The sequence below is a fragment of the Lutra lutra genome, chromosome 15, assembly GCF_902655055.1.
Source record: "Lutra lutra chromosome 15, mLutLut1.2, whole genome shotgun sequence".
Classification (NCBI taxonomy): Eukaryota; Metazoa; Chordata; class Mammalia; order Carnivora; family Mustelidae; genus Lutra; species Lutra lutra.
Genome location: NC_062292.1, coordinates 25540110 through 25554699, shown reverse-complemented (window position 1 = coordinate 25554699; position 14590 = coordinate 25540110). Strand labels below are relative to the sequence as shown.

At 40.6% G+C, this 14590-nt stretch overlaps 1 protein-coding gene across 2 annotated transcripts in view; it reads right to left on the bottom strand.

The window, feature by feature from the left end:
- ASTN1 (astrotactin 1) overlaps positions 1-14590 on the bottom strand; it is a 326135-nt gene that overhangs the window by 79596 nt on the left and 231949 nt on the right. For both annotated transcript variants that reach the window (XM_047705323.1, XM_047705324.1), the window contains one exon: positions 5769-5896. In XM_047705323.1, the coding sequence (XP_047561279.1) occupies positions 5769-5896 (128 nt within the window). The remainder of the gene's footprint in view (positions 1-5768; positions 5897-14590) is intronic.

Genomic DNA, 14590 nt, shown 5'->3' with positions numbered 1-14590 from the left:
TCAGTATTTAAGTTTTAATTACTCTGAAGCTGATAATGCTGATTTCTTCCTCATCAAGGAGGGACAGGGTCGGTGTGACTCAGTCATTAAGGGGCAGCATTAAGGTTCCCCTTTAGGGACTGCCATCTGTGTGCCTAACATTACAACAGACACTTTATTTGTAGTCCCCCTTTTACCAGTGGGAGAACCAAGAAGCCAAGATACTTGTCCAGAGTCATTCTCAACAAGCACATCCTTGTAGCTGCTTTGACATGCTATAATGGGCTGTTCCTGCTTGAGTACCACAGAGAAAGAGGGGAATCCTATTTGAATTCTAGTCATTCCTTTAAATATAAAATGCTACAGAAACAAAATAATTAGACCACAAGGAATAAAAAAAAAAAAATTACCTTGCTAAGCTTAGAAAACCAATTTTAGCTTCATTTCTAGGCCTAACATTTGCTGTGTATAAGTTATAGGAATAAATATATATGTGTATGCATGTGTGTAAATGCATATTATGTATATATGTAAATAGATTGGCAATGTGTATAGAAACTTTAGATAGATACTATGTGTAAATATTATGTATATAATGTGTATAAATATAATGGCAATAATACATATGTACTGCATTATCCTGCCACTGTGACCCATGCCTCCTTCAGGCTAAACCAACTAATTTAATACATAAACTGGATGAAGAGGGGGTGGGATTAATTAGCTGCTTGTCAACTCTGATCAAATTAGCTGAGTAACTGCCAAATTTCCATTTTGGTGTGAATCATACAGGAATAATTATCGGAAAGGCAAAAAGCAAAAAGGTCAGAAGGGGTGCTTAGTGAATGGATTGCTTAAATTTCATCTCGGGCAATCAACAGTAAGTTACTTGAAACTAAAAGAAAGTTTTCAGTACTTTTTTTCTTTCAAATGTTCTTCTATCGGTGCATTAAGCATTGTGACAACAGTCATCCTACTACATACTCTGGCTTTTCACCCTTGGGTTAATTTTAAAAGCACATAAATGAAATGCGAACTTTACAGGATTAACACCCCAGTCACATATCTGGAAGGCACATTTCGTTAGAGCATAAATGCGCATGTTTTTAGAGCTATTGTACGTAATGTGCCTTCTCTAGTTATGTCCCCACACCAGCTTGCTGTTATTTCAAAAAGTCTATTAATAATAAAAAAAAAATAGCAAGCCCAATCAATGAAGATATTTCAGGATATTGGAAAACATTCCCTTTACTGGAGTTGTTTCCTAGTGGGAAAAGAAACAGGCAAGAAACCAGGAGGCGGGAGTTCTAACACGGGCGATGTTGCTGGAGGAGCAGTTTTTCCTCCTAGACCTGCGCTGATTTCCTCTCTAGCTACCTGCTTTCGGGTTGCCTGTGTCTTCAGCTATCAAGCAAGAGGCTTAGTGAAGGTGCCCTCTTGCTTCCTTTTCGATCCTCTAATTCAGACCAGCTCTCTGACTTTGAGCTAGGTAATTCCCATGTTCCCATTTTCCTACCTGAAAAGTGGTGATACTGGTCATCTTACCTGCTTCACAGGTAGTTGCCAGAACCCGGCAAAGTTCTGGGCCTAAAAGGAGGCTGAGTAAAAATAAAGCATCATATACATGCATGGCATCTGGATTTGTCATCTTCCTCGTCACCCCTAATGGTGTACACTGGCCATTTCTTCCCAGATGCTTTTGTTATGAATTCCTAGGCTTGAGTTCAGAGCAACAGAGTGAAGAAAAAAATTAAGAAAGCAGGGATGTGAGGCAATAGGAAGGGATTAGAGTGTCCAATTTTCACCCACAATGAGCCAAACAGAGCTATGTTGCTTAGCTGCTGAACAACAATCTTACTGAGCACATCTCGGCTCTGCTAGTCCAGGAGACAGGTGCAGAACTGTCAATGCTTGGGGGGTGTGGTTCTGTGCCTGCATATGGATAATATGTCCATTAGTTAAAAAGAAAGAGATATCTTAAAGTACATATTTTCTAGCTCCGTCACAGGACTCTTTCTTAATGTGCCCTTGACATGTAGTCAGGTCTAGTTTTTTATTTTATTTTATTACCATTTGGGAATATGTCTCTCAATGTTTCAATGACTCTTTTTTCAAACAATATATCTCTATGTTTTCTCAAGAAAGAACATGCTTTCCCCTACCTATGCTTGAAAAAAAGGAACGACTGACTAGACTTCTGCTCAGGGAAGGAAGGAAGTAGAAAGGAAGGGAAGGGAAGAGGGAAGATTGGTTTCTCCTGTTATTTTATTGGAAATGTCATGGAAATATATTATGCCCAAGAGTTCTAAAAGTCTGTTTCTTTCAGATGAATCTGAAGAAGTTCCAGAGAGATCACAGCTCTAATTCTTCACACAGATTTAGCAATTATGGCATCCATTGGCCCATGAATGTGTCCAGCATCCTCCTCTCCCTCCTTGGTCTGCCTCCAGATTCTTCTTTTTCTCAACTGAGAGACTAAAATACAAACAGGCAATGGCCAGACCATATATAAAAATAGAACTCTGACCCATAACCTGTCACAAAAAGCTCAGGAAACCAACCTCCTGTCTATAGGAACCAGTCCAAACAGCTCGTCTACTGTGTATAAATCAGACTTGGAGAAGTCCGAGCGCTATCTCTAACAACCAGTCCAGGAAGCCAAACAAGATGCTCTGTAAAAATCAGCCGAATGTGACCAGGACTTGACCGATAACTGACAGATTTCCTAATTTTTGTTCTTGCTTCCAACTTGGGTCCAACCAGAGAAAGGCAAATAGGCACCCCTTAATGTCTACTTAGAATGCCACATTCCTCCGTAGTTAGTAGGTCCACCTACCATCCCAACAGCCTCCAATCAGGGCACACCTGAAGCCCTCCCTTGTTCCCTCTAAAGCTCTCCTACTCCTCTGCCTGCCCTTCAGTCTCAGCCAAAATGCCAGCGATGGTGGCCGATTCCTTTGCTAGAGCCAGCTCCGAAGAAGTAGCCTTCACCTGCTGTAATCTGGTTGCTCTTGTCACACCAAAAAGTGTGGTGAAGCTCAGAGTTCTTAACTCTTACTTTGATGCAGAGGGAAGCACCCAGCAAAATAAAGCACATCAGTATTTTCCTGAATGTTCTTCAAACCCATAATTCTGGAAGATGGAAATAGTTATTATGTGTAAAAGGATTCTCTGGTTAAACAGGTTTGGGAATTGCTGGATCAAGTGAAGTAGAAGGTATTTCTTCACTATATGGCTGCTTGGGACCTGCTTCTCTAGGCCAAGGTGTTGCAGATTGCTGAGAGGTAGATACTATAGTCTTTCCCAATGTATTTAAAGAAAGAACCTTTTTTTGAGTGGAGCACTGGTTTTTCATGAAAAAATACCACTGGGCTTGTAAATGCTGAGGTTGAAGATTCTGAAGATCACTTTAGCTCTAAAATCTTCTAAGCTTGTAGGTTTATGGGGATTATGACCTATAATGGCACCTAGTGCAACATACGATATTCTCTCTGTGATTCTCAGGAAAGATACAATTAAAATGTTAATATGGGAGAAATTTGGTCAACCATCTCTTTTCTTCTTCTAGTCATTCTGGGCTTTAAAAAAAAAAACAAACAAACAGGACTGAACCTTTGGACATCAAATGTTAGACTTGTCTCTCTCAAGGTCATGAAAAATGGAAGTGATCCATAGGGACATCCTTCTGCTCCTTTTACCTCCAAGATGCCAGATTAGGAGAGGTCAAAGGGGAATGGGGAGAAAGAAACTTCTGTTATGGACGAGGACCCAGTTTGGATTTGTTCCTTATTTCCAAAGATGCAGATTCAAACATGGTCTTCTGGTGTTTCTTGGATCTAGCCACGTCCTCCTCCAAATAAGCCTCACGTAGCAGCCAGGAGAACTGTATGTCCTCCCAGCCTAGCAGCTGAAGTAAAGAAAATCTCCTCACCTCCACAGTAATTCTTTTTTTTTTTTTTTAAGATTTTATTTATTTATTTGACAGGCAGAGATCACAAGTAGGCAGAGAAGCAGGCAGAGGGAGAGATGGGGCAGGGGAATGGGTTTCCTGCTAAGCAGAGAGCCCCATGTGGGGTTCGATCCCAGAACCCTGGGATCATGACCTGAGCTGAAGGCAGAGGCTTTAACCCACTGAGCCACCGAGGGGCCCCTCCACAGTAAATTTTTACGTGCGAGGTCTTGGTGGATCTCAAGACAGAAGACACCTATCTCTCATGTGGAACCTGTCCTATTTGCGTGTGTCACCTCACACTTCCCTTTATATGCATTTTACGCACACACAGGGAGTATTTCTCAGCAAATGATGTGGAACCGAGAAAACCAGATTCTCTAATACTAGAGATGGGAGCTGTAGGCTTATGTCCAAAGGCTCCATTTTAATTTTTTCTGTATAGGGTATGTGTCTGTGTGAGTATGTCATCTCTCAGACAGCAACTGATTTTGATGACATTTATTTCTGGTCCAGAATATATTTAAATTGCTTTCTATCTTACTCCCTCTGTTTCTATAGTAAAAACACTAATTGGTCGTTTGAATGTTCATGTTCTTTTTCTTCCTTGATATACTTATTTATTTAACAAATGTGCATCTCATTCTGCATCAGGAACTAGTCTAAAAACTTTACAAATAATAATTTATTTATTCTTTATATCCATCCTATAAGGAAGACAGTTTTATATTCATTTTCACAAAACACTGAGACACAGTGAAGATAGGCAACTTCTCTGAGATCACGTAGCCAGGGAAGAGTAGAGCCCAGCTGTCAGCTTCCAGAGTCTATGTGATTTGCTACACAATATTCCCTCAGACAAACCTACCTCTAATCTGGTTCTGGTCTGAAACAAAGCTTTAAACATAACTTGATATCTTGAAAAGGCTTGCCTCAGCACATTCCATTCTTCAGAAAAGTAAAGAAAAAGGACAGAAAGGTAAAGGATAAGGAAGATATAGAATGAGGAAGAGAAAAGTAATGGAGAAATGAGCAAACCAGCAGTGAAACTGAGCTCACATCCAACTTCCTAGCAAGTGATGCTGAGTTCCTGGTTGGCTGCCCCTTATGGGCCCACTGGACCCTCTGAAGTGCCTTCTTTAGTCCAGGAGGTATTGAGGGGGGGGTGGTGTGAGTGTTCTTCAGAGGCCCAGAAAGGAGGAGCAATCCTTAAGGCTCCTGCCTCTTCCAATCAACACGTACCTTAGTTCCATAATGAGCCCAGGAGAAGAATGTCAATGAGCTCAAACAGCATTGAGGAACATTATCTCCAACTTGTGATGAGAGCCATAAACCCCCAAGAAACTGCATTGTCTAAGGTCTCACAAGTAGAAAACAGCGGAGCCGAGACTCAAAGGCAGGGTCATTTGACAATAAGGCTCTGTCATTTTCTCCTCCCTCACACTGGTCCATAAGTACCTGCCAGGGAACCCAATGGCCCCAGGGACAGATATCTAGGCGATGGTAGCCATCCACTTCCTCTCTGATGCTCTTCCCCCTACTCCCCTCAGACCTCTGAACTTGTACCCCTCTATTATGCCATCTCTTTTCAAAGGATCCCAATAAGACTAGGAGAGAAAGGTATTATTAGACCATTTTGCAGATGATTATACAATAATTTTTTGTAATTTGACTGACAAATAACCCTACTAGAGTGTTTTAGAATTGAGCTTTTATTGTGTATTAAGGAAATCACTAGCTTCAAAATGAAAACAAGAGAGGTCAAGAATTTTGATTTGATGAAACTGGTGGGAGCTACATGGTTTTTGCCAGTTGAATAAAGGACAGGAGATACACTCACCAGTCAGGAACTCGGGGTCAGGGGTGGGCTCCGAGATTTCCTCCAGGCACTGATTCTCCAGGGGGACAGTGGCCACCACAAGACCATCTGGCAGTTGCTGGTCTAAACCTCGAGCAAAGTTGTTTTGTCTGGAAACGGAAGCAGATTTTCATTTCAGGGTGTTAAGGTGAACCCCACTCCTTGGTGGGCAAATCTACACCTCAACCAACAATAAAAAATTCTTCCTGGACCAAAGTTTCCCCTTCCACTGAACTCCACTTGATGGACATGTCTGCAGTAGGACAGGGTGTGAGAGGTAGGGTGAGGGCTAGGACAGATGAGAAAGAAACCAGCTGAAAAAGTCTGTTCAGAAGATTGAGAACATTCTTCCCTCCCGCCCATCCCAGGCCCTACTCCCTGATCCCCACTCCACAAGACTAGGCAGATGCAGTCTCATTTCTAGACTACAGAAAAAATTCTAGCTGCCATAAGATTAGTTACGACAACTTACTGCTTGTCACCAGCAAACAAAATCCTGGCCTTAAAGCAGAAATATTAGTAAAGTCTACTGTCTATAACAGAAACAACAACAGATGTCAAGAACAGGTTTGGAGGGGAGGAGAAAGATGGTGGAGGAGTAGGAGACCTAAATATCATCAGGTCCCAGGAGTTCAACTAGATAGTTATCAAACCATTCTGAACACCTACATACTCAACAGGAGATCAAAGAGAAGAGCAGCAATTCTAGGAACAGAAAACCGACCGCTTTCTGGAAGGTAGGATGTGTGGAGAAGTGAATCCAAGGCAGTACATGGGAAGGTAGACCATGGGGGAAGGGGCAGCTCCCAGCAAGCAGGAGAGCAGTGGAGGACAAAACTGGAATGTTTAGAAGTCAGCTCCACTGAGGAACGTTGCTCCAGAGGCTAAGTGGGGGATGGAGCCCTCCCGGGGACAGTGTGGTCTCAGGACCCTCAGGGTCAAGGAAAGACCAGGGGTGTCTGAGTGTGGGCAGAGCTCTCAGGGATCAGAGAAGGGAAACTGGCAGTAGAGATGGAGCCGAGGATGGGGCTCTCAGCTAAGGGTTACCTTAAGCCATAATCTGAGGGACAGTCAGGCCACTGTTCTTTGAGGAGGGACCACACAAGTGGCAGACCCAGGAAAACCCCCTCAGTCCTCCTACAGGAGGAGTGGTACGGGAGCAATGCAGGAATCTATGAGGTTTGGATACTCCAAACAGGATTGTGTACCAGAGATAGAAACACTCAGTCACAGGGTGGGTGAGCTTGGAGCATGGCCAGAGGCCAGGGAGAGGGGAGGGATTGACCACTTTTCTCCAAGGGCGCACTAAGGAGTGGGGCCCCTGAGCTCTCCGCTCCTCTGGGCTGGAGACTGGGAGGCCGCCATCTTCATTCCCATCCTCCAGAGCTCTACGGAAAGCGATCGGGGAACAAAAGCTCCTGAGAGCGAACCCAACCAGACTACTCAGCCTGCCTCCCAGCAAGGGCGGTGTAATCCCGCCTCGGGCAAAAACATCTGAGAATCACTGCAACAGACCCCTTCCCCAGAAGATAAGCAAGAACAACCAGCCAAGACCAAGTTCACTGATCAATGAAAACTGCAAAACTTAAGAGCTACAGAATACAGCACATAGAATTCATGGCTTTTTTTATCATGATTCTTTAGTCTTTCAAAGTTAAATTTTTTTAATTTAATTTTTTTCTTATTCTATTTTTAAAAATTTTCCTCTTTCCTATTCAATGTTTTTAAACTATTTTATCTTATCAATACCTCTATAAAATCCTTTATAAATACCTGTATATTTATAAATAAATATAAAATACCTTTATAAAATTTATAAAAATCTTTTTAAATGTACATTGTTATAGTCATATACTGTCCCTTCATTGTATTTAAAGTTATTTTTTGTACATATATAGGCTTTCCTTTGTTTAAAATTTTAAAATCTGTTTCTTCTAACAGATCAAAATATACCCTAAATCTAGTGCATGGCCTTGTTCTACTCTCCAGCCTGATCACATTCTTTCCTCTTTCTTTTTTTTCTTTTTTCAACCAATTTTTTACTTATCAATTCCTTTTTTAGAATCTTTTTAAAATTTCATCTTTGCAGTCATATTCCATCCCTTCATCATGTTTATCCTTATTTGTGTGTGTGTGTAGATATATGTTTTTCTCTCTTTAAAATTTTGGGAGGCAGTTTCTTCTAACAGACCAAAATAGACCCAGGACCAAGTGCATGGCTCTGTTCTATTCACATTCATATATATATATATATATATATATATATATATATATATATATATATTTGGCCCCCCCTTCCTTTCTTCTCCCCCCGGTTTTGGGTCTCCTCTCTCTTCTGATTTGGGTACTATATATTTTTCTGGGGTCATTGTAACCCTTTTAGTTTTTTATTCTCTCAGTCTTCTATTCTTATCTCAATAAAACGACAATGCAGGAAAACTCACCTAAAAAAAAAAAAAAAAGAACAAAAGGCAGTACTGATGGCTAGGGACCTAATCAATAGGGACATTAGTAAGATGTCAGAACTAGAATTCAGACTGATAATTATCAAGGTGCAAGTTGGGCTCAAAAAAAGCATGGAAGATACTAGAGAACCCCATTCCGGAGAAATAAAAGAACTAAAATCTAACGAAGTTGAAATCAATAAATAAAACTATTAATGAGATACCATCAAAAATGGAGGCTCTTACTGCTAGGATAAATGAGGTGGAAAAGAGAATTATTTATATAGAAGACCAAATGATGGCGAATAAAGAAGCTGAGAAAAAGAGAGATAAGCAACTACTGGGGCATGAAGGGAGAATTCGAGAGATAAGTGACACCATAAGACAAAGCAATGTTAGAATAATTGGGATCCCAGAAGAAGAATAAAAAGAGAGAGGGGCAGAAGGTATATTGGAGCAAATTATAGAAAAGAATTTCCCTAATTTGGTGAAGGGAACAAACATCAAAATCCAGGATGCACAGAGAACCATCCTTAAAATCAATAAAAATAGGTCAACATCCCATCATCTAATAGTAAAACTTTCAAGTCTCAGTGACAAAGAGAAAATCCTGAAAGCAGCTTGGGACAAGAGGTCTGTAACATATAACAGTAGAAATATTAAATTGGCAACAGACCTATCCATAGAGACCTGGCCAGCCAAAAAGGACTGGCATGATATATTCAGAGCACTAAATGAGAAAAATATGCAGCTAAGAATACTGTATCCAGCTAGGCTGTCCTTGAAAATAGAAAGAGAGATAAAAAGTTTCTAGGACAAACAAAAATTAAAGAATCTGCAAACACCCAACCAGCCCTCCAGGAAATATTGAAAGAGGTCCTCAAAGCAAAGAGAGAGCCTAAAAGTAACAGACCAGAAAGGAACAGAGACAATAGACAGTAACAGTCACCTTAGAGGCAATATATAATGGCACTAAACTCGTATCTTTCAATAGTTACCCTGAAGGTAAAAGGGCTAAATGCCCCAATCAAAAGATACAGGGTATCAGAATGGATAAAAAAAATAAGACCCATTGATATGCTGTCTGCAAGAAACTCATTTTAGACCCAAAGACACCTCCAGATTTAAAGTGATGGGGTGGAAAACAATTTACCATGCTAATGGACATCAAAAGAAAGCTGGGATGGCAATCCTTATATCAGACCAATTAGATTTTACCGAAGATTGTAATAAGAGATGAGGAAGGACACTATATCATACTTAAAGGGTCTGTCCAACAAGAAGATCTAACAATTTTAAATATCTATGTCCCTAATATGGGAGGAGCCAATTATATAAAACAATTAATAACAAAATCAAAGAAACACATCAACAATAAAGCAATAATAGTAGGGGACTTTAACACCCTCCTCACTGAAATGGACAGATCATCCAAGCAAAAGATCAACAAGGAAATAAAGGCCTTAAATGACACACTGGACCAGATGGACATCACAGATATATTCAGAACATTCCATCCCAAAGCAACAGAATACACATTCTTCTCTAGTGCACATGGAACATTCTCCAGAAGAGATCACATCCTGGGTCACAAGTCAGGTTTCAACCAGTACCAAAAGATTGGAATCATTCCCTGCATACTTTCAGACCACAATGCTTTGGAACTAGAACTTAATCACAAGAGGAAAGTTGTAAAGAACTCAAATACATGGAGGCCAAACAGCATCCTACTAAAGAATGAATGGGTCAACCAGGAAATTAAAGAGGGATTGAAAAAATTCATGGAAACAAATGATAATGAAAACACAACTGTTTAAAATCTTTGGGACACAGCAAAGGTAGTCCTGAGAGGGAAGTATAGAGCAATACAAGCCTTTCTCAAGAAACAAGAAAGGTCTCAAGTATACAACCTAACCTTAACATCTAAAGGAGCTGGAAAAAGAACAGCAAAGAAAGCCTAAACCTAGCAAGAGAAGAGAAAGCATAAAGATCGGAGCAGAAATCAATGAAATAGAAACCAAAAGAACAAGAGAACAAATCAACGAAACTGGGTTCCTTGAAAGAATAAATAAGACTGATAAACCCCTGGCCAGACTTATCAAAAAGAAGAGAAAGGACCCAAATTAAGAAAATCATGAATGAAAGAGGAGAGATCACAACCAACACCAAAGAAATACAATTATAAGAACATATTAGGAGCAACTATACTCCAGCAAATTTGACAATCTGGAAGAAATGGATGCATTCCTAGAGACGTATAAACTACGATAAGGGAACCAGAAAGAAATAGAAGACCTGAACACACCCGTAACCAGTAAGGAGATTGAAGCAGTCATCAAAAATCTCCCAACAAACAAAAGCCCAGAGCTAGACGGCTTCCTAAGGAATTCTACCAAACATTTAAAGAAGAATTCATACCTATTCTCCTGAAACTGGTCCAAAAAAATAGAAGTGGAAGGAAAACTTCCAAACTCATTTTATGAGGCCAGCATGACCTTGATCCCAAAATCAAAGACCCCATCAAAAAGGAGAATTACAGACCAATGTCCTTAATGAACACAGATGCAAAAATTCTCACCAAAATACTAGCCAATAGGATCCAACAGTACATTAAAAGGATTATTCACCACAACCAAATGGAATTTATTCCTGGGCAGCAAGCGTGGTTTATCATCCCAAAATCAATCAATGTGTTACAATACATTAATAAAAAAAAGAACAAGGGGGAGGAGTCAAGATGGCGGAGAAGTAGCAGCTGAGACTACTTCAGGTAGCAGGAGATCAGCTAAATAGCTTATCTAAAGATTGCAAACACCTACAAATCCAACGTGAGATTGAAGAGAAGAAGAACAGCAATTCTAGAAACAGAAAATCAACCACTATCTGAAAGGTAGGACTGGCGGAGAAGTGAATCCAAAGGGACTGGAAGATAGACTGCGGGGGGAGGGGCCGGCTCCTGGCGAGCGGCAGAGCGAACGGAGCACAAAATCAGGACTTTTAAAAGTCTGTTCCGTTGAGGGACATCGCTCCAGAGGCTTAACTGGGGTGAAGCCCAGGCGGGGTCAGCGCGGCCTCAGGTCCCACAGGGTCACAGAAGGATCGGGGGTGTCTGAGTGTCGCAGAGCTTACCGGTATTAGAACAGGGAAGCCGGCTACAGAGACAGAGCCGAGGAGTGAGCTCACAGCTTGGGGTTACCTTGAACCGGTCGCAGGCTCGGTCAGCTCGGAGTGCGGCTGGAGGCCACGGTGACAGGAGTAATTGGGCACTGTTCTCTGAGGGCGCACTGAGGAGTGGGGCCCCGGGCTCTCGGCTCCTCTGGGCCGGAGACCGGGAGGCTGCCATCTTCATTCCCGTCTTCCAGAACTCTACAGAAAGTGCTCAGGGAACAAAAGCTCCCGAAAGCAAACCCAGCAAACCCGAGCGGATTACTCAGCCCGGCCCCGCCCGGGTAAGGGCGGTGCAAATCCGCCTGGTGCAAAGACGCTTGAGAATCACTACAACAGGCCCCTCCCCCAGAAGATCAACAAGAAACCCAGCCGGGACCAAGTTCACCTACCAAGGAGTGCAGTTTCAATACCAGGAGAGCGGCGGAATTTCAGAGGAGAAGAAAGCAAAGCACGGAACTCATGGCTTTCTCCCCATGATTCTTTAGCCTTGCAGTTAATTTAATTTTTTTTTCTTTTTCAATTTTTTTTTCTCTTCTTCTGCTAAATTTCTTTAACTTTTACCGTTTTCTTTTTTAACATTTTTAAATAGTTTATCTAATATATATATTTTTTTCCTTTTTATATTTTTTATCGGCTTTCTTTTTTTAATAGTTTCTTTCGTTTTTGTTTTTTTTTTCTTTCTGAACCCCTTTTTATCCCCTTTCTCCCCCCTCACGATTTGGGATCTCTTCTGATTTGGCTAAAGCATATTTTCCTGGGGTTGTTGCCACCCTTTTAGTATTTTACTTGCTCCTTCGTATACTCTTATCTGGACAAAATGACAAGGCAGAAAAATTCACAACAAAAAAAAAGAACAAGAAGCAGTACCAAAGGCTAGGGACCTAATCAATACAGACATTGGTAATATGTCAGATATAGAGTTCAGAATGATGATTCTCAAGGTTCTAGCCGGGCTTGAAAAAGGCATGGAAGATATTAGAGAAACCCTCTCGGGAGATATAAAAGCCCTTTCTGGAGAAATAAAAGAACTAAAATCTAACCAAGTTGAAATCAAAAAAGCTATTAATGAGGTGCAATCAAAAATGGAGGCTCTCACTGCTAGGATAAATGAGGCAGAAGAAAGAATTAGCGACATAGAAGACCAAATAACACAGAATAAAGAAGCTGAGCAAAAGAGGGACAAACAGCTACTGGACCACGAGGGGAAAATTCGAGAGATAAGTGACACCATAAGACGAAACAACATTAGAGTAATTGGGATTCCAGAAGAAGAGGAAACAGAGAGGGGAGCAGAAGGTATGTTGGAGAGAATTATTGGAGAGAATTTCCCCAATATGGCAAAGGGAACAAGCATCAAAATTCAGGAGGTTCAGAGAACCCCCCTCAAAATCAATAAGAATAGGTCCACAACCCGTCACCTAATAGTAAAATTTACAAGTCTTAGTGACAAAGAAAAGATCCTGAAAGCAGCCCAGGAAAAGAAGTCTGTAACGTACAATGGTAAAAATATTAGATTGGCAGCAGACTTATCCACAGAGACCTGGCAGGCCAGAAAGAGCTGGCATGATATATTCAGAGTACTAAATGAGAAAAACATGCAGCCAAGAATACTATATCCAGCTAGGCTATCATTGAAAATAGAAGGAGAGATTAAAAGCTTCCAGGGCAAACAAAAACTGAAAGAATTTGCAAATACCAAACCAGCTCTACAGGAAATATTGAAAGGGGTCCTCTAAGCAAAGAGACACCCTAAAAGTAGTAGATCAGAAAGAAACAGAGACAATATACAATAACAGTCACCTTACAGGCAATACGATGGCACTAAATTCATATCTCTCAATACTTACCCTGAATGTGAATGGGCTAAATGCCCCAATCAAAAGACACGGGGTATCAGAATGGATAAAAAAACAAAACCCATCTATATGTTGCCTACAAGAAACTCATCTTAAACCCGAAGACACCTCCAGGTTTAAAGTGAGGGGGTGGAAAAGAATTTACCATGCTAATGGACATCAGAAGAAAGCAGGAGTGGCAATCCTTATATCAGACAAATTAGATTTTAAGCCAAAGACTATAATAAGAGATGAGGAAGGAAACTATATCATACTCAAAGGAACTGTCCAACAAGAAGATCTAACAATTTTAAATATCTATGCCCCTAACGTGGGAACAGCCAACTATATAAACCAATTAATAACAAAATCAAAGAAACACATCGACAAGAATACAATAATAGTAGGGGATTTTAACACTCCCCTCACTGAAATGGACAGATCATCCAAGCAAAAGATCAACAAGGAAATCAAGGCCTTAAATGACACACTGGACCAGATGGACATCACAGATATATTCAGAACATTTCATCCCAAAGCAACAGAATACACATTCTTCTCTAGTGCACATGGAACATTCTCCAGAATAGATCACATTCTTGGTCCTAAATCAAGTCTCAACCGGTATCAAAAGATTGGGATCATTCCCTGCATATTTTCAGACCACAATGCTCTAAAGCTAGAACTCAATAACAAGAGGAAATTTGGAAAGAACCCAAATACATGGAGACTAAACAGCATCCTTCTAAAGAATGAATGGGTCAACCAGGAAATTAAAGAAGAATTGAAAAAATTTATGGAAACAAATGATAATGAAAACACAACGGTTCAGAATCTGTGGGACACAACAAAGGCAGTCCTGAGAGGAAAATATATAGCGGTACAAGCCTTTCTCAAGAAACAAGAAAGGTCTCAGGTACACAACCTAACCCTACACCTAAAGGAGCTGGAGAAAGAACAAGAAAGAAACCCTAAACCCAGCAGGAGAAGAGAAATCATAAAGGTCAGAGCAGAAATCAATGAAATAGAAACCAAAAAAACAATAGAACAAATCAACGAAACTAGGAGCTGGTTCTTTGAAAGAATTAATAAGATTGATAAACCCCTGGCCAGACTTATCAAAAAGAAAAAAGAAAGGACCCAAATAAATAAAATCATGAATGAAAGAGGAGAGATCACAACGAACACCAAAGAAATACAGACAATTATAAGAACATACTATGAGCAACTCTACGCCAACAAATTTGACAATCTGGAAGAAATGGATGCATTCCTAGAGACATATAAACTACCACAACTGAACCAGGAAGAAATGGAAAGCCTGAACAGACCCATAACCAGTAAGGAGATTGAAACA